Consider the following 21,003-nt stretch of genomic DNA (forward strand, 5'->3'; position numbering starts at 1 on the left):
TATACAGGGGGGTGTCGGTACAGAGTCAAAATATACAGGGGGGTGTCGGTAAGGGTCAAAATATACAGGGGGGTGTCGGTACAGAGTCAATGTGCGGGAGCACCGGTTAGTTGAGGTAATATGTACATGTAGGTAGAGTTAATTGAAGTGACTATGCATAGATGACAACAGAGAGTGGCAGTGGTGTGGACGGGGGGTGGGACGACAATGTGAATAGTCTGGGTGGCCATTTGACTAGATGTTCAGGAGCCTTATGGCTTGGTGGTAGAAGCTGCTGAGAAGCCTCTTGGACCTAGACTTGGCAGTCCGGTACCGCTTGCCATGCAGTAGCAGAGAGAACAGTCTATGACTAGGGTGGCTGGAGTCTTTGACAATTTTCAGGGCCTTCCTCTGACACCGCCTGGCAAAGAGGACCTTGGATGGCAGGAAGCTTGGCCCCAGTGTAGTACTGGGCCGTTCGCACTACCCTCTGTAGTGCCTTGCAGTCGGAGGCTGAGCAGTTGCAACCCCAGGCAGTGATGCAACCCGTCAGGATGCTCTGGACTAGCTAGCTTATCTATTATGTAAGTTAGCTATAAACATGGAGCCTAACGTTAGCTAGCTAGCTAATGGGAGGATTTGTTATTGGACGAGTTAGTGAGTGGCCGACTTCTCCTCCATTTTGTTTTTCTGTGGCTACAGCTAGAGATGCAGGCATGATTTGGTTAGCCACCAAGAAATGCGAATTACTTTGCTAGCTAGTTATGCTGAACTTGAATGACTGGTATCCACAGTTAGCATATCCCTTAGTTGTCAATCAAATTTATTTGGTATCGTTCAAATGGGCTGTCAGGCAAGTTCCCATTAAATTGTCAAAACGTGGCTTGAGACAAGTCCCATCATTTATAAGCGCCATTTTGACGCAATTAGCTGAAAACATCTGAGAGAGTTTATCTACTGTTTCCTAACATTGTTGAACTTGTTGTTGGTGATGTGCATAGGTAACTGAGGGTGTGATGTCCTTGTGATATCATCATGGGGTATTGTGATGTCATCATGGGGTATTGTGATGTCATTATGGGGTATTGTGTGTAGATGGGTGAGAAAAAAAAAAAATATTTTATCAATTTTGAATTCAGGCTGTAATGCAAACAAATGTGGAATAAGTCAAGAGGTATGAATATTTTCTGAAAGCACTGTTAATAGTGAGCAATATGTTTGGAATGTGAATCGCAATAAAATCACAGTATGGAATCGCAATACATACAGTGGTTCTCCGTTTAAAAGTTTTGAGCTTATTTTTTGTTTTGAGACTGTTTGTGGTAGATGGTGGCAGATTGTTGTAAATTGTGTCATTCTGGCCACAATGGCTGACACTCAAACAACGTGCCATATAATTATGCGGCACCCTGCAAGCTGTGCTGCAGTAGGCCACGATTTCTAAAGGAAGAACCACTGTATGCTGTAGAATCATGAGATTCATGAAAATCGCAATGAATATTGTATCGGAACGTAAGTATTGTGATGATATTGTATCGTGAGGTCCCTGGCAATTCCCAACTCTAGCATATACCCTTTAAGACTGGGGGGGAATAGACTGGAGCAAGGGGCAAAGCATCATTTCACCAGTTCACATCTGTTCTCACGTCAGTAAATTGGAGAGCTTGGCAGCATGCTAGTGTCCTTAGTCCCACTGTGGGACTGAACCAAGCATGGGCTATATACTCATCCACTACCTACTGATATTATGACTTAACAGCCTTGTCAGTTGACCTTTGTAAACAGGTGATGTCCAGTGGGTCTAACAGAGGTCTAACTTTCACAGTTCCCAATTCACTCCCTGGACCTTTCCCTTAGGCCCTAACCCTTAGGCCCTAACCCTTAGGCCCTAACCCTTTGGCCCTAACCCTTAGGCCCTAACCCTTTGGCCCTAACCCTTTGGCCCTAACCCTTTGGCCCTAACCCTTAGGCCCTAACCCTTTGGCCCTAACCCTTAGGCCCTAACCCTTTGGCCCTAACCCTTTGGCCCTAAACCTTAGGCCCTAACCCTTTGGCCCTAACCCTTTGGCCCTAACCCTTTGGCCCTAACCCTTTGGCCCTAACCCTTAGGCCTTAACCCTTTGGCTCTGACCCTTAGGGCCTAACCCTTAGGCCCTAACCCTTAGGCCCTAACCCTTTGGCTCTGACCCTTAGGCCCTAACCCTTAGGCCCTAACCCCTAGGCCCTAACCCTTAGGCCCTAACCCTTAGGCCCTTACCCTTAGGCCCTAACCCTTAGGCCCTGAACCTTCGATGTTTGCAGATATGTAAGGTGGAAGAAATATTGGCAGAAGCTCCACCATTACACTGCTTGTACCTATCCAGACCCTTCAGATCTGCGAACATCAAAGAGTCACCATTGAAGAAGGCAAGGGAATGAATTGGGACCAACTCTTTCTCATTAACACAAGTTAACAATCAGGTCAAAGGTTAGTGTTTGAGATGCCAGACGGATATGTTGGTTGGTACCTGCGGGGAAGTGTTCGTTGATTGGCCAGTTGTCCACCTGCAGGGTGGCGTTTCCCCCATTCCTTGTGAATCGAACCAGGTGATATTTCCCGTCATTGATCGCAGTGTTTAACTCCTTCACACTGATGTCCACCGTGCCGATGTTGAACGTCACGCCCACCTTGCCTTCCGTCTGGAAGGAGACGGAAGAAGAAAAATAAATGTATTCAAATATATCAACCACTTTTTTGTTACAGGCAACCTGGAGAAGCAACGTGCAGCAGGGCGAAGAATCGTTCATCCTGATCACATAATACTGAGGATATCTTTGGGAGAAAAAGTGATTTGTAGATCAGTGACTCTGTGCAGTGCAGTCGACGTCAAACACGCACAACATGTCTTTATTAGCTGGTATCAACCACTTTCATTCAGCAGGCAGTATTCTGGTTGATCATTGATTTTTTCTCCCCCCATTGGTAAAATGTGTCAATATGAGATGCCACATCTTACATATAGAATAGCAGAGATGCTCAGAACAATAGCATGTTCAATGCCTGGCTCAATATGAGATGCCACATCTTACATATAGAATAGCAGAGATGCTCAGAACAATAGCATGTTCAATGCCTGGCTGAGAACCAATTCCCATCATGAGCTTCATATCTACAATCAATGCAGAAATCTCCATTGCATTTGTAATATCGTGATACCAGGGAAGACCAGGAATCCAGATCTTTGCAGAAGATGTCAACTGATAGCAGTGTTTGATTCAGTACTGCTGCGACAACAACAAACAGCATGCAGTAGAGGACACGACAGTAAGAGAAAAAGTTCAACAACCCATTTACACATGACTTTGTTAATTAACCTATCTCCCCCCCTGTCCTCTCAATGAGCTATGAACGAACTCCTAGAAACATACACAACTATACTCCTTACAATAAAATAAGGTATTGGCCATGCATTCTACTACAGGTGGTGTGCTAGTATTGCCATGGTAACATAACCACGTGTCCCAATGTCTTCACATCCATACAGTGTCACGGAATAGTAGACAATATACACTCTTAGAGATTCCAAAACGGTTCTTTGTGAATAGGTTCTACCTGGAACCCAAAAGGGTTCTCACATTGGGATATCTGAGAAACCCTTTTAGGTTCTAGGTAGAATATGTTTTTCTAAGTATAGACTCCAATGGTATACCACAGAGTTGGTAGCTATACTAGCTAGCATCATAATTCATTATCCATTATAAACTGGGTGTTTCGAGACCTGAAAGCTGATCGGTGGACAGCTGTGGTATATCAGACCGTATGCCACAGGTATGACAAAACATTTATTTTTACTGCTCTAACTACGTTGGTAACCAGTTTATAATAACAATGAGGCACCTCTGGGGTTTGCGGTACATGGCCAATATACCGCGACTAAGGGATGTATCCAGGTACTAAGAACAGCCCTTAGCCGTGGTATATTGGCCATTTACCACATATCCCCAAGGTGCCTTATTGCTTAATTAATGTGATTAGATTTAGCTAGCAGCCTGGAAGCAGGCACAATGTTCTCTCCAGCCTGTCAGTACCCAACACCAGCACAGATGCCTCTCCTATATGTAGTAGCACATATTTTATTTAAACACAAAGTTAAAAGTTACATCACAGAGAGAGAGAGATAGAGAGAGAGAGAGAGAACGAGAGGGAGAGAGAGACAGAGAGAGAAAGAGAGAGAGCAAGAGAGGGAGAGAGAGGGAGAGAGAGAGAAATATAAAGAGAAAGAGAGAGAGAGAGAGAGAGAGAGAGAGAGAGAGAGGGAGAGAGAGAGAGAGAGAGATAGAGAGGACGGTCAGGACCTTGGTGGTTTCTCATCGTATGACTTTCTCACCAACTTTCTACTTTTAAACAACCTGCCAACATGTTTGATCGGAGCTGCTTGGATATTCACAAGGCACACAGGCGCTACATGGAAACGGTTTTAAAGTGAGAGAGTTTTCTCTCATTATAGTTCTGAGTGGGTTTTAGCACGCAATGATTCAGAATCAGAGAGACTCAGTGTGAGTGAATGGACTTGAGGAGTAAACTCTGATCCGACTCTATGTTGTCATTTCTCACAAAATGAACGCTGTTTTAGTAAACATGTTTTCACTGAATGTCTGCAGGTAGTACCACTGTGGTGTAGGGTTTTCAATGCCATTTTAAAGATGTTGGGCTTTAGCAAACACGCACACACACACACACACACGTCCTGATTCACTAGGTCTAATCTCTTCACTGATCCATTAACAAACGTCATGTCATCAGGCCTCTTGAGTCGCTGTACACACACACACACACACACACACACACACACACACACACACACACACACACACACACACACACACACACAGTTGGCTGTGGGCCTTTAAAACAGGTAATTAGACTGAAACATTCCCAGAGGGGATTAGAACAACTGACATGAAAAACACTGTAGCCTTACATCCATACTGAACATTCTCCCTCTCTCCTTATAAATATCTCTTTCTCTCCCTCTCTATCTCTCTCTCTTTCTCTCCCTCTCAATCTCTCTTTCTCTCCCTCTCAATCTCTTTTTCCTTTTTCGCTCCCTTTCAATCCCTCTCCGTCTCAATCCCTCTCCCTCTCAACCCCTCCCCCCTCTCTCTCTCTCTCTCTCTCCTCCCTCTCTCTCTCTCTCTCTCTCTCTCTCTCTCTCTCTCTCTCTCTCGTGTGTGATTCACTGACATGGCATGGCAGCAGGTGGTCAGTCTGGAGAATCTGGAGGAGACATTTGACGAATCAGAAATGAAGGATGGAGGGTTTTTTCTTGTCCTCCACTTCATCATTCTCCTCATTTTGTCTCTGCGTAGGTGAGGAGAGCGTGGAGGAACACTCCTACATGGTGTAAAAATACATCACGTCACAGCCTCATTGCTCCGCCCTCAACTTCCTGATTTGTCTCTGTGCTGTTGTGCTGTTCATCCGGACCTCCACCAGCCGAAGCTAAGTAATCACAATAGCATTATGCCTTCTAATTGCAGTTGCAGGAGAACAATCGCCTTATAGCAGGGATAGCTGTGTTGCAAGCACAGCTTCAGATGCAAGCGTTAGGCAAGGGAAATGAAATGTAGCAAAGGATGAAACAGTGCTACCAGTAAGCACAAATAGTAGTATAAATCCCCACGCACAGTCCCCGCAGCAGGACAATTTTCTCAAGGCGTCTGAGAAGAAATGCTGTCGACATGCTCATCCAGTGTCGCTCATTCAGCCGACAGAAACTTTCAACCGGTTTTCCCCATTAAGCAGCGAGTCGGTCAGAGTCCGAGTCTTCTCAGGTCTCTCCTCCTTCCCACCATCAGCTCTGACAAATTGAATACCCTAGTCATTGGCGACTCCATTACCCACAATATTTGACTTAAAAATAATCATCCAACGATCATACACTGTTCACCAGGGGGCAGGGCTGCCGACGTTAAGGCTAATCTGAAGATGGTGCTGGCTAAAGCTAAAACTGGCGAGTGTAGAGAATATAGGGATATTGTTATCCATGTCGGCACCAATGATGTTAGGATGAGACAGTCAGAGGTCACCAAGCGCAACATAGCTTCAGGGTGTAAATCAGCTAGAAAGATGTGTCGGCATTTAATATTTGTCTCTGGCCCCCTCCCAGTTAGGGGGAGTGATGAGCTCTACAGCAGAGTCTCACAACTCAATTGCTGGTTGAAAACTGTTTTCTGCCCCCCCCCCCAAAAGATAGAATTTGTAGATAATTGGCCCTCTTTCTGAGACTCACCCACAAACACAACCAAGCCTGGTGACGGACTCCACCCTAGCTGAAGGGGTACTCTCCTCTTATCTATGAACATAGACAGGGCTCTAACACCTCTAGCTCCATAATGAGAAAGGGTGCAGGCCAGGCAGCAGGCTGTTTGCCACCCTGCCAGCTTATTGGAGTCTGCCACTAGCATAGTCAGCTATCCCCATTGAGACAATGTCTGTGCCTCAATATAGGTTGAGCAAAACTAAACATGGCAGTGTTTGCTTTAGCAATCCCACTGGAATAAAGACCTCATCCATTCCTGTCATTATTGAAAGAGATTGTGATATCTCACATCTCAAAATAGGGTTTCTTAATGTTAGATCCCTCACTTCCAGGGCATCTTGATGTGATTGGCCTGACTGAAACATGGCTCAAGCCTGTTGAATTTACTGTGTTCAATGAGGCCTCTCCTCCTGGTTACACTAGTCACCATATCCTCCTCGCATCCCGCAAAGGCGGTGGTGTTACTGACATTTATTACAGCAAATTTAAAATTGCAATTTTCATATTTGAGCTTCTAGTCATGAAATCTATGCAGCCTGCTCAATCATTTGTTATAGCTAGTGTTTTATTACAGGCCTCCGGGGCCTTATACACCATTCCCTGAGTTCCCTGAGTTCCCTGAGTTCCCTGAGTTCCTTGAGTTCCCTGAGTTCCCTGAGTTCCTATCGGACCTTGTAGTCATGGCAGATAATATTCTAATTTTTGGTGACTTTAATATTCACATGGAAAAGTCCACAGACCCACTCCAAAAGGCTTTTGGAGCCTACTCACTGTCACCGTCATACTCTGGACCTAATTTTGTCCTGTGGAATAAATATTGTGGATCTAAATGTTTTTTCTTCATAATCCTGGACTATTGGACCAGCATCTTATTACATTTGCAATCGTAACAAATAATCAGCTCAGACCCAAACCAAGGATCATCAAAAGCTGTGCTATAAATTCTCGGACAACCCAAAGATTCCTAGATGCCCTTCCAGACTCCCTTCACCTACCCAAGAGTACAACAATCGGTTAACCACCTAACTGAGGAACTAAATTCAACCTTGCACAATATCCTAGATGCAGTCTGATATATCTGGTGTAATTCTCCTGTCTCATCTGGTGTCCTGTGGGAATTTAAGTAGGGTCCCTCTAATTCTCTCTCTCCCCCTCCCCTCCCGAAGCACCTGAGCACTGGGACCATGCCTCAGGACTACCTGCCTGATGAATCCTGGCTGTCCACAGTCCACCTGGTCGTACTGCTGATCCAGTTTCAACTACTTGACCTTTCAAGAGCAGCTCACTGACTACACCTACTGACCCATAGAGACGAGCGTACTGACTACACCTAGTGACCCGTAGAGACCAGCTCACTGACTACACCTAGTGACCCGTAGAGACCAGCTCACCGACTACACCTAGTGACCCGTAGAGACCAGCTCACCGACTACACCTAGTGACCCGTAGAGACCAGCTCACTGACTACACCTAGTGAACTGTAGAGACCAGCTCACTGACTACACCTAGTGACCCGTAGAGACCAGCTCACTGACTACACCTAGTGACCCGTAGAGACCAGCTCACTGACTACACCTAGTGACCCGTAGAGACCAGCTCACTGACTACACCTAGTGACCTGTAGAGACGAGTGTACGAGATAAGTGAAAAGTCAACACGCTCACATCATTAATAAAAAACAATTCTCTCTCTCTCTCAACAATCTTTCATCTCAGCTCATAATGGAGGGAGGCAGTAAATCATGGAAAATGCATCTTCTAAAAGTGCCTGGTCTTAAGGAAGGAAGGACTGCAACATCACTACTGAACACTGTCCCACTATGAGAGACGCTAAGAGCTTCTCATGACTACTGAACGCTGTCCCACTATGAGAGACGCTGAGAGCTTCTCATGACTACTAAACACTGTCCCACTATGAGAGACGCTAAGAGCGTCTCATGACTACTGAACACTGTCCCAGTATGAGAGACGCTAAGAGCTTCTCATGACTACTGAACACTGTCCCAGTATGAGAGACGCTAAGAGCTTCTCATGACTACTGAACGCTGTCCCAGTATGAGAGACGCTAAGAGCTTCTCATGACTACTAAACACTGTCCCACTATGAGAGACGCTAAGAGCTTCTCATGACTACTAAACACTGTCCCAGTATGAGAGACGCTAAGAGCTTCTCATGACTACTGAACGCTGTCCCACTATGAGAGACGCTAAGAGCTTCTCATGACTACTAAACACTGTCCCAGTATGGGAGACGCTAAGAGCTTCTCATGACTACTAAACACTGTCCCAGTATGAGAGACGCTAAGAGCTTCTCATGACTACTGAACACTGTCCCAGTATGAGAGACGCTAAGAGCTTCTCATGACTACTGAACACTGTCCCAGTATGAGAGACGCTAAGAGCTTCTCATGACTACTAAACACTGTCCCAGTATGAGAGACGCTAAGAGCTTCTCATGACTACTAAACACTGTCCCAGTATGAGAGACGCTAAGAGCTTCTCATGACTACTGAACGCTGTCCCAGTATGGGAGACGCTGAGAGCTTCTCATGACTACTAAACACTGTCCCAGTATGGGAGACGCTAAGAGCTTCTCATGACTACTAAACACTGTCCCAGTATGGGAGACGCTAAGAGCTTCTCATGATCACTGAAGGAAGTCACGGTTAAAAAGGGAACCGTGTCCGAGGAGTGTAGTACATGACCAGAAACACACACACACACGTACACAAACAAACACACACACACACACACACAAACACACACACACACATAAACACACACAAACACTGTAGCCTAGAAGTTGAACTGAAAGGGATAAAAGCATAAACAAATGTTTGAGGACATCATTCTGTTCTGAATAGTGAATAACAAACACATTTTCCAAAAACAGAAACATGTCTCATAGTATAGACAAAAGCGAAAAACACAGGCATGGTGGGATTAGCTCTGTGTGGTAGTACCCCAGGGCATGGTGGGATTAGCTCTGTGTGGTAGTACCCTAGGGCATGGTGGGATTAGCTCTGTGTGGTAGTGCCCCAGGGTATGGTGGGATTAGCTCTGTGTGGTAGTACCCCAGGGCATGGTGGGATTAGCTCTGTGTGGTAGTACCCTAGGGCATGGTGGGATTAGCTCTGTGTGGTAGTACCCCAGGGCATGGTGGGATTAGCTCTGTGTGATAGTGCACCAGGGCATGGTGTGATTAGCTCTGTGTGTGGTGATGACCAAGGGCATGGTGGGATTAGCTCTGTGTGGTAGTGCCCCAGGGCATGTGGGATTAGATCTGTGTGGTAGTGCCCCAGGGTCTGGTGGGATTAGCTCTGTGTGGTAGTGCCCCAGGGCATGGTGGGATTAGATCTATGTGGTAGTTCCACAGGGCATGGTGGGATTAGCTCTGTGTGTGGTAGTGCCCCAGAGCACGGTGGGATTAGCTCTGTGTGTGTTGGTGCCCCAGGGCATGGTGGGATTAGATCTGTGTGGTTGTGCCCCAGGACTTGGTGGGATTAGCTCTGCGTGTGGTGGTGCCCCAGGGCATGGTGTGATTAGCTCTGTGTGTGGTAGTGCCCCAGGTATTGGTGGCATTAGCTTTGTGTGTTGTAGTGCCCCAGGGCATGGTGCAATTAGCTCTGTGTGTGTTGGTGCCCCCAGGGCATGGTGGGATTAGCTCTATGTGTGGTGTTGCCCCAGGTCATAGTGGGATTAGCTCTGTGCGTGGTAGTGCTCCAGGGCATGGTGGGATTAGCTCTGTGTGGTAGTTGTCCTAAAGCATGGTGGGATTAGCTCTTTGTGGTAGTGCCCCAGGGCATGGTGGGATTAGCTCTGTGTTGTAGTGCCCCAGGGCATGTGGGATTAGCTCTGTGTCTGGTAGTGCCTTAGGGCATAGTGGGATTAGCTATGTGTCAGGTGGTGACCCAGGGCATGGTGGGATTAGCTCTGTGTGGTAGTGCCCCAGGGCATGGTGGGATTAGTTTTGTGTGTGGTAGTGTCACAGGTCATGGTGGGATTAGTTTTGTGTGTGGTGGTGCCCCAGGACATGGTGGGATTAGCTCTGTGTGGTAGTGCCCCAGGGCATGGTGGGATTAGCTCTGTGTGTCGTAGTGTCCCAGGGTTTAGTGGGATTAGCTCTGTGTGTGGTAGTGCCCCAGGGCATGGTGGGATTAGCTCTGTGTGTGGTGGTGCCCCAGGGCATGGTGGGATTAGCTCTGTGTGGTAGTGTCACAGGGCATGGTGGGATTAGTTTTGTGTGTGGCGGTGCCCCAGGGCATGTTGGGATTAGCTCTGTGTGTGGTGGTGCCCCAGGGCATGTTGGTACTAGCTCTGTGTGTGGTGGTTCAGCTCTTCAAAGTCCTGACTAGCGTATCCTCTCCCTACACACACACACACACATCACCCTCCAGAGGCAGCACCAACCTGATTGCCTTTCTCACCTGCCATGCTGTGATTAACATGAGTGTTCTTATTGGCCTGTCTGTCGCTGGGTAGGACAGCACTTCATAGAGTCTTAATAAAAGGGGAGGAATGGCTATTGTTCCCCCAGTAACAGGAGAATCAGATTCAAACATACGCAAACTCACAGGCACCACACACACACACAACATGTTACTGTTATACTGTTATCTAGTCAGACTGATGCTGTGCGGTGTTAAAACGCTGGAAAAACTCATACATAATTTCCACACCCATACACTGACTGCTCCTCTCCCCCCTCCTGCCCTCCGTGGCTCAGCTGCCTGCCATTAAATCATTGTGTGTGTGTGTGTGTGTGTGTGTGTGTGTGTGTGTGTGTGTGTGTGTGATGGAGACGGGGTATGTAAGACTGATAAAGTCATTTTGTAGAAGCTAATGCAGCACATGGAGAGCTCTGCTGGCGAGCGCTCGGTCCCACGTGATTCCTCCCCTCACTGACACCAGTAATCAGACCCACAATCCAATTCACTAGCCTCCGATCAATGCCTCTAACACAAGGTGCGCCCCAGGTAACCAATCACTTAGAACCTGCCTCTCGGAGACTCTCCAAGTCCTCTCCAGGCCCGTAGAGAGCCTTCACACTGTGTGTGTGTATGTGTGAGAGAGTCTCCAGGCACACAGACAACCTTCACATCACAGCCCAAACCAGACAGACACGGGATACACAATAAATCCCACACTCCAGGTGGTAATTTAGTTAAAACAGCGAGAGACTATATAGCAACCGGGACTCTCCAGGATAATAGACACCCTTCACATGACAGACATGTCCAGAGAGACAGAAGCTATACTGCCAGACAGAGCAATAGGTGAATGGTAATGTTGTTAATGCACAAAGCAGACGTTGCATGTTAAGAGGCCTGCATCTGTAGCCCACAGCACCCAAGAAATGTAGGACAGGATTATTGCAATTCTGTTGGAAAAAGCTGACAATGGCTGAGTGATGGAAAAACAGAAAACTGTGGATGAATTGTGTGTAAGTGTACCATATTTAACTGTGGATGTATTGTGTGTAATTGTAACATATTTAACTGTGGATGTATTGTGTGTAATTGTAACATATTTAACTGTGGATGTATTGTGTGTAATTGTAACATATTTAACTGTGGATGTATTGTGTGTAATTGTAACATATTTAACTGTGGATGTATTGTGTGTAATTGTAACATATTTAACTGTGGATGAATTGTGTGTAATTGTAACATATTTAACTGTGGATGTATTGTGTGTAATTGTAACATATTTAACTGTGGATGTGTTGTGTGTAAGTGTAACACATTTTAAGTGAGGTGGCTGGTGCATGATTTTTAGCCTAGATCTGTAAAAGCGTTCTAGATTTATACCACGTTAATATCAGCGTGAATGAATATCTCCTAAACCAGGTTATTACAAAAATAACTCTGTCACATACCTTATCGATATTTGGACATAAAAACAGCTGATCTTAATGACATACATTAGATATAAACAAAAATCCTAGAAGGGAACTAGAAGATCCAGTAGGATCCGGTATCACTGAACCCAGACCAGCGAGGCAGGCTCAGATTACATAGAGCATCCATCTGACACCTGACATCATGCAGGACATCAGGGCTAAAATGAGTGAGCTGTGGTTAGGGTCCATCAGATCAGTATCATGGAACACAGAGAGGGTGTATCCCAAATGGAACTATGTTCCTTCATCAGTGCACTATTTCTAACCAGGGCCCTGGTAGTGCACTCTATAGAGAATAGGGGTCTGTTTGGGACATATTCAGAGAGAGGTACTGTACAGTAGGATTGATATGAAGGTAGAACAAGAGACAGAGGAGTGATGCTCATGGCCTTCACAACAACAAGTCATTCATTGTTGATAATTGACAGAAAATACTCAGAACAGATGACAGGACCATTTGTAGCATCTTGAAGAGGTGTGTGTCTTCTGTTTCCAAGTCTGGAATTGGGATGACTTTGAAAGAGTGAAGTGTTTTCTGTGATGACATCTTCCTATGGCAGACTCTAAAGTACTCTGTGTCTGTGGTAATAGTATCCATGGCAACTCCATTATCTGGGTCTAGTTGGTTAATGCAGTAACATTTCCATCATATTTGTCATTCTTGAAATGGACAAGACTTCCTAACACTCCCTAAATTTAAACAAACCTAGCTGCAAATTAGTTAAAATAAAAGAGCTGAGGTCATCAGATTCAGATGGGAGGGGGTTCAATTAATGCCCCACAACGGTCCTCAAATATTCACACAGAGGAGAAGCAGAAAGCAACGAACAACTCCACTCAACTTTAAGGTAAGGACAAGACCAAACTGTCCTCTTTACTTACTGCAGCCTGGTAATTGCTTAGCTAATGCCTGGAAGCCCATTAGTCCATTAACAGAGTGTGTTAAATGCTCAGGAGAGCCAGTCAACGTTGAACTCTAACCCCAGCTAGCTATTTAAGAAAAACACAGCCGGTGAATATTTAATTTAAGCATGAGCAGGCAGCAGCACTGTGTAAGGTAATGGCTTTGACTCTCTCTCCGGCTCAATGTCAAAGGAAGGCAGAGGCTTCAAAACTATAACTCGGCTGCTAAGACTGTTTTGGTCCTCTATGATCGCCGTCAGCCTTATTCATTGATTAGTCCTGGCTGCAAGGCGATCATAGTACTAGACTGTTTGGGCGTTTGGATAAAACACACGCATGCGCATAGGCACACAAGCACTCACACAAGTTGCTCCCCCTTGACACTAACGGGAGAGTGGATCAACGCTACCGCAGAGTCATCCACGATGTTGCTCGACACTATCACTTCAGGCCAGTGGTGAGATGTTGAAACATGAACTGGTCTTGATCATCACAAACATCTTGTTCTCTCTCTGACCTACAGGATATATACCTGAGTACTGCCCAGGTGTTTGAAACGTTCTTGATCCCCATAAGATACAGTACATACAGTAACACAAGAAGACATGTACAGTGCATCTGCTGTTACCACATGTTGTTGAGTTCACAGCCTGAATTCAAAATGGATTTCAATTTAGATTATTTTGTTCACTTGCCTACACAAAATGTCATAATGACAATGTGACAATTATGTTTTTCGAAATTGTTACAAATTAATTAAAAATTAAAAACTGAAATGTCTTGAGTCAATAGTTATTCAACCCCTTTGTTATGGCAAGCCTAAATAAGCCACATACTAAGTTGCATGGACTCACTCTGTGTGCAATAATGTTTAACATAATTTTTTTATGAATACCTCATCTGTGTACCCCACACATACAATTATCTGTAAGGTCCATCAGTTGAGCAGTGAATTTCAAACACAGATTCAACCACAAAGACCAGGGAGGTCTTCTAATGCCTCACAAAGAAGGGCTCCTATTGGTAAAAATATAAAAATCAGACCTTGAATATCCCTTTGAGCTGAAGTCGTTAATTACACGTTGGATTGTGTATCAATACACTCAGTCACTACAAAGATACAGGCGTCCTTCCTATCTCAGTTGTTGGAGTGTTTCAGGATAAAAAAGAAACTGAAGCACATTTAAAATCCTAGAGGAAAACCTGGTTCAGTCTGCTTTCCTCCAGACACTGGGAGATGAATTCACCTTTCAGCAGGACAATAACCCAGAACACAAAGGTAAGCGATTCATTTTATTGCTTTTCTGGCTTTCGTGACCAATCTACTTGGCTGCTAGCTGTTTGTGATATTTTGTCTACTGAGAGAGATGTCCTTACATAAACGCTTGGTATGCTTTCGAAAAGCTTTATTGACATCTGACATGCCAGGTGGATTAACAACAAGCTACGCTGTATTTTGCTATATTGCACTTGTGATTTCATGAAAATTAATTTGAATTTGAATTTGGCGCTCTGCAATTCAGCGGATGTTGACGAAAATGATCCCGGTAACGGGATGGGTGCATTAAGAAGATAAGTATGTATGTATTTTTTGTATATATTTCAATTTTATTTATAATTCGATTATACCTTCCGGTAACCCAATGTGATACGGAATCGCTATTATTTTTAATTTTAGAACACATTCAAGAACCACCAGAAGCTAACCAGATAATTAGCTACAAGCTATTTAGTCATTGCTAGCCACTTCTAGCGGCTTTTACCTTCTGCACAGATACCAGCCCTGTTTTTAGCCTGGATAATACTCGCCAGTCTACCAGTATCGGACTGTCTCTCCACAACAACGCCGGATTCCTGCCATAATGCCTGGACCACTACTTCTGATGTTCACAGCTAGCTTGGACCCAGTACCGAAGCTATCCCTGAGGCCCACCTCCTGGCCTACTCAGCTGCTCACCCGAACCCCACTCATACACGGCTAGAGCCCAATACTCCACCGGATCCTTGCTGTAAACTCTGGACCTTGGCACCGGATCACCGCTAATACCGATTGGATATAGTGGCTAACGCCACTGCCATGAAGCTAGCACCAGTTAGCCGTGAGCCAGGCGCATCTCCCGGCTAGCAAACTAAATTCGCCATCTGGCTTGGATTCTCTGTCGACACGGCGCCCCGCCGCACCACCACGACTGGTCTGCCGACGAATACTCCATCCGCTGTGCATTCAACCGGCCTCCGTCGGAGCAAACGCTCCTACTAGCCCCGGGCTACTAACTTTAAACGCTGTGTCGCCCGCGAACTAGCGTAGTGGCGGCTTCCCTGTTCCATCTACTGCTGCCCCCTGGACACTATGATCACTTGGCTACATAGCTGATGCCTGCTGGACTGTCCATTAATCACGGTACTCCATTCTGTTTATTTATTTTTTTATCTGTCGAACTCAGGCTCTGTGTGTAGTTAATTCGACACTCTCTGCCTAGTCATCGCCATTTTACCTGCTGTTGTTGTGTTAGCTGATTAGCTGTTGTTGTCTCCCCTGTTGTTTTAGCTAGCTCTACCTATCAACACCTGCGATTACTTTATGCCTCGCTGTATGTCTCTCTCAAATGTCAATATTTGTTGTTCAGGTTAGTTATCATTGTTTTAGTTTGCAATGGAGCCCCTAGTTCCACTCTTCATACCTCTGATACCTCCTTTGTCCCACCTCCCACACATGCGAGACCTCACCCATTATATCCAGCATGTCCAGAGATACAACCTCTCTTATCATCACCCAGTGCCTGGGTTTACCTCCGCTGTACCCGCACCCCATCATACCCCTGTCTGCACATTATGCCCTGAATATATTCTACCACGCCCCGAAATCTGCTCCTTTTATTCTTTGTCCCCAAAGCTCTAGGCGACCAGTTTTGATAGCCTTTAGCCGCACCCTCATCCTACTCCTTCCTCGGGTGATGTGGAGATAAACCCAGGCCCTGCATGTCCCCAGGCACCCTCATTTGTTGACTTCTGTGAACGGAAAAGCCTTGGTTTCATGCATGTCAACATCAGACGCCTCCTCCCTAAGTTTGTTTTACTCACTGCTTTAGCACACTCTGCCAACCCTGATGTCCTTGCCGTGTCTGAATCCTGGCTTAGGAAGGCCACCAAAAATTCAGAGATTTCTATACCCAACTATAACATTTACCATCAAGATAGAACTGCCAAAGGGGGAGGAGTTGCATTCTACTACATTCTACATTCTAATGTCATACTTTCCAGGTCCATACCCATACAGTTCGAACGTCTAATTTTAAAAATTAATCTCTCCAGAAATAAGTCTCTCAGGGCCTCCCGGATGGCGCAGTGGTTAAGGGCGCTGTACTGCAGCGCCAGCTGTGCCATCAGAGTCCTGGGTTCGCGCCCAGGCTCTGTCGTAACCGGCCGCGACCGGGAGGTCCGTGGGGCGACGCACAATTGGCCTAGCGTCGCCCGGGTTAGGGAGGGCTTGGTCGGTAGGGGTGTCCTTGTCTCATCGCGCACCAGCGACTCCTGTGGCGGGCTGGGCGCAGTGTACGCTAGCCAAGGTGGCCAGGTGCACTGTGTTTCCTCCGGCGCATTGGTGCGGCTGGCTTCCGGGTTGGATGTGCGCTGTGTTAAAGAAGCAGCGGCTTGGTTGGTTGTGTATCGACACATGACTTTCAACCTTCGTCTCTCCCGAGCCCGTACGGGAGTTGTAGCGATGAGACAAGATAGTAGCTACTACAACAATTGGATACTACGAAATTGGGGAGAAAAAGGGGTAAAATTCAAAAAATAAAAAATAAATAAAAAAATAATAAAAAAAATAAGTCTCTCACTGTTGCTACCAACCCCCCTCAGCTCCCAACTGTGCCCTGGACACCATTTGTGAATTGATCGCCGTCCTTCTAGCTTCAGAGTTCGTTGTGTTTGGTGACCTAAACTGGGATATGCTTAACACCTCGGCAGTCCTACAATCTAAGCTAGATGCCCTCAATCTCACACAAATCATCAAGGAACCCACCAGGTACAACCCTAAATCCGAAAACATGGGCACCCTCATAGACATTATCCTGACCAACTTGCCCTCCAAATACACCTCCGCTGTCTTCAATTAGGATCACTGCCTCATTGCCTGTATCCGCTACGGGTCCGCGGTCAAACGACCACCCCTCATCACTGTCAAACGCTCCCTAAAACACTTCTGCGAGCAGGCCTTTCTAATCGACATGGCCCGGGTATCCTGGAAGGATATTGAACTCATCCCGTCAGTTGAGGATGCCTGGTCATTCATTAAAAGTAACTTCCTCGCCATCTTAGATAAGCATGCTCCGTTCACAAAATGCAGAACTAAGAACAAATATAACCTTTGGTTGACTCCAGACCTGGCTGCCCTCGACCAGCACAAAAACATCCTGTGGTGGACTGCAATAGCATCGGATAGTCCCCGCGATATGCAACTGTTCAGGGAAATCAGGAACCAATACACGCAGTCAGTCAGGAAAGCAAAGGCCAGCTTTTTCAAGCAGAAATTTGCATCCTGTAGCTCTAACTCCAAAAAGTTCTGGGACACTGTAAAGTCCATGGAGAACAAGAGCACCTCCTCCCAGCTGCCCACTGCACTGAGGCTAGGTAACATGGTCACCACCGATAAATCCGTGATAATCGAAAACTTCAACAAGCATTTCTCAATGGCTGGCAATGCCTTCCTCCTGGCTACTCCAACCTTGGCCAACAGCTCCCCCCCCCCCCGCAGCTACTTGCCCAAGTCTCCCCAGCTTCCCATTTACCCAAATCCAGATAGCAGATGTTCTGAAAGAGCTGCAAAACCTGGACCCATACAAATCAGCTGGGCTTTACAATCTGGACCCTCTATTTCTGAAACTGTCCGCCGCCATTGTTGCAACCCCTATTACCAACCTGTTCAACCTCTCTTTCGTATCGTCTGAGATCCCCAAGGATTGGAAAGCTGCTGCGGTCATCCCCCTCTTCAAAGGGGGAGACACCCTGGACCCAAACTGTTACAGACCTATATCCATCCTGCCCTGCCTATCTAAGGTCTTCGAAAGCCAAGTTAACAAACAGATCACTGACCATCTCGAATCCCACCGTACCTTCTCCGCTGTGCAATCCGGTTTCGAGCCGGTCACGGGTGCACCTCAGCCACGCTCAAGGTACTAAACGATATCATTACTGCCATCAATAAAAGACAGTACTGTGCAGCCGTCTTCAGCGACCTGGCCAAGGCTTTCGACTCTGTCAATCACCATACTCTTATCGGCAGACTCAGTAGCCTCGGTTTTTCTAATGACTGCCTTGCCTGGTTCAGTACTAATTTGCAGACAGAGTTCAGTGTGTCAAATCGGGGGGCATGTTGTCCGGTCCTCTGGCAGTCTCTATGGGGGTACCACAGGGTTCAATTCTCGGGCCGACTCTTTTCTCTGTATACATCAATGATGCTGCTCTTTCTGCGGGCGATTCCCTAATCCACCTCTACGCAGACGACACCATTCTGTATACTTCTGGCCCTTCCTTGGACACTGTGCTATCTAACCTCCAAACGAGCTTCAATGCCATACAACACTCCTTCCGTGGCCTCCAACTGCTCTTAAACGCTAGTAAAACCAAATGCATGCTTTTCAACCGTTCGTTGCCTGCACCCGCACGCCCGACTAGCATCACCACCCTGGATGGTTCTGACCTAGAATATGAGGACCTAGGTGTCTGGCTAGACTGTAAACTCTCCTTCCAGACTCATATCAAACATCTCCAATTTGTCCATTTGTCGCCAGACCCACTGGCTCCAGGTCATCTACAAGTCCATGCTAGGTAAAGCTCTGCCTTATCTCAGTTCACTGGTCACGATGGCAACACCCACCCGTAGCACACGCTCCAGCAGGTGTATCTCACTGATCATCCCTAAAGCCAACACCTCATTTGGCCGCCTTTCCTTCCAGTTCTCTGCTGCCTGTGACTGGAACGAATTGCAAAAATCGATGAAGTTGGAGACTTTTATTTCCCTCAACAACTTTAAACATCTGCTACCTGGACAGCTAACCGATCGCTGCAGCTGTTCATAGTCCATCTGCAAATAGCCCACCCAATTTACCTACCTCAGCCCCATACTGTTTTTATTTATTACTTTTCTGCTCTTTTGCACACCAGTATCTCTACTTGCACATGATCATCTGATCATTTATCACTCCAGTGTTAATCTGCAAAATTGTAATTATTCGCCTACCTCCTCATGCCTTTTGCGCACAATGTATATAGACTCTTTTTTTTCTACTGTTTTATTGACTTGTTTATTGTTTACTCCATGTGTAACTCTGTGTTGTCTGTTCACACTGCTATGCTTTATCTTGGCCAGGTCGCAGTTGTAAATGAGAACTTGTTCTCAACTAGCCTACCTGGTTAAATAAAGGTGAAATAAAAAAATAAATAAAAAATGTGTATACCTAGATGCACTGTGTTATCCCGCCGGTCACCATTGTTGCCGTCAACATGTTTACTCATTCTATGACCACACTGAACAAAGGTGAGTAATTGCAAATGCATTTATCAATACTAGACACCTTAAAGATGATGTGTACCAACATTTTTTGTCCTATCTTTATGTCAACATACTTTACTAACCTTTTGTTTTGGGAGCTTTGATGCAGCCATCCTCTTCTCATGGTGCAACCAGGAAGTAAACAACTCTGGTCATGTGACAATTTACACTAAACATGTGACACTGCACATCTTTCATTGAGACACTTTATTGTTTCAATATTTGCTTGAAATGCATTGATACATGATTCAGTAACATTTTTAGAGCCTTTTAACTGAAAACATTTTTTACAGTCACTATTGTGGCTGATGGAATGAAATAAAGTAATATCCTGATTGGTGATTGACCTTGTCTCTCCTCATTATTGATTAGAATTTCCACGACAACAGTGAATGTTCCTGAGTGACCGAGTTAAGAGTTTTGATTTAAATCTACTTGAAAATATATGTCAAAACCTGAAAATGGTTGTCTAGCAATGATCAACAACCAATTTAACAGAGCTTGAAGAACATTGAAAATAATAAATGGGCAAATGTTGCACAATCTATGTGTGGAAAGCTCTTGGAGACTTACCCAGAAAGACTCACAGCTGTAATCACTACCAAAGATACTTCTACAAAGTATTGGCTCAGGTGTGTATAATTAGGTAAAAAAAAACATATTTTTATTTATTTTACCTTTATTTAACTAGGCAAGTCAGTTATGAACACATTCTTATTTTCAATGACGGCCTAGGAACAGTGGGTTAACTGCCTGTTCAGGGGCAGAATGACAGATTTGTACCTTGTCAGCTATTGTCAGCTAGATATTTCTGTGTTTAATTATCAATACATTAGCTATAATTTAAAAAAACATGCTTTTACTTTGTCATTTTGGAATATTGTGTGTACATGGGTGAATTGTTTTATTTTTTAAACATTTGTTTTAATTCAGGCTGTAACACAACAAAATGTGGAATACATCTAGGGGTATGACTACTTTCTGAAGCTGAGCCATACGGACAAGAAATACATGATCAGAACCAACACCCAGTACTTTAGTTCACTGAGTCCTGATACCTGATACACATTCCCACAGCGCTTTCAGAAGTTTTTCCTTTCTAGATGAAAACATGGCTGTAGTGGATACTAAACACATGGTGTAGCCACAACACTAGTCCACCAAAAACCACAGAAGCAGCGTATTAAAACACCTATCTGTGTCTGCGATGAATATCTACTGCTGCCAGGCAGAGGCAGGCTGACCCAGACCTATTCTCATTATCTCATTCACCATCTGCATCATTACCATGCTGAACACACAGTCGAGACACACACGCACGCACACGCGCATGCACACACACGCACGCACACACGCCACATCATTA

The 21,003-nt window shown here is 45.5% G+C and overlaps 1 protein-coding gene across 3 annotated transcripts in view; it reads right to left on the reverse strand.

Moving 5' to 3' along the window:
* Positions 1-21,003, reverse strand: part of LOC139407382 (neurexin 3b) — a 614,879-nt gene that overhangs the window by 94,591 nt on the left and 499,285 nt on the right. For all 3 annotated transcript variants that reach the window (XM_071151120.1, XM_071151119.1, XM_071151121.1), the window contains one exon: positions 2,487-2,658. In XM_071151120.1, coding sequence (XP_071007221.1) covers positions 2,487-2,658 — 172 coding nt within the window. The remainder of the gene's footprint in view (positions 1-2,486; positions 2,659-21,003) is intronic.

This window comes from Oncorhynchus clarkii, chromosome 4 (genome assembly GCF_045791955.1).
Source record: "Oncorhynchus clarkii lewisi isolate Uvic-CL-2024 chromosome 4, UVic_Ocla_1.0, whole genome shotgun sequence".
Classification (NCBI taxonomy): domain Eukaryota; kingdom Metazoa; phylum Chordata; class Actinopteri; order Salmoniformes; family Salmonidae; genus Oncorhynchus; species Oncorhynchus clarkii.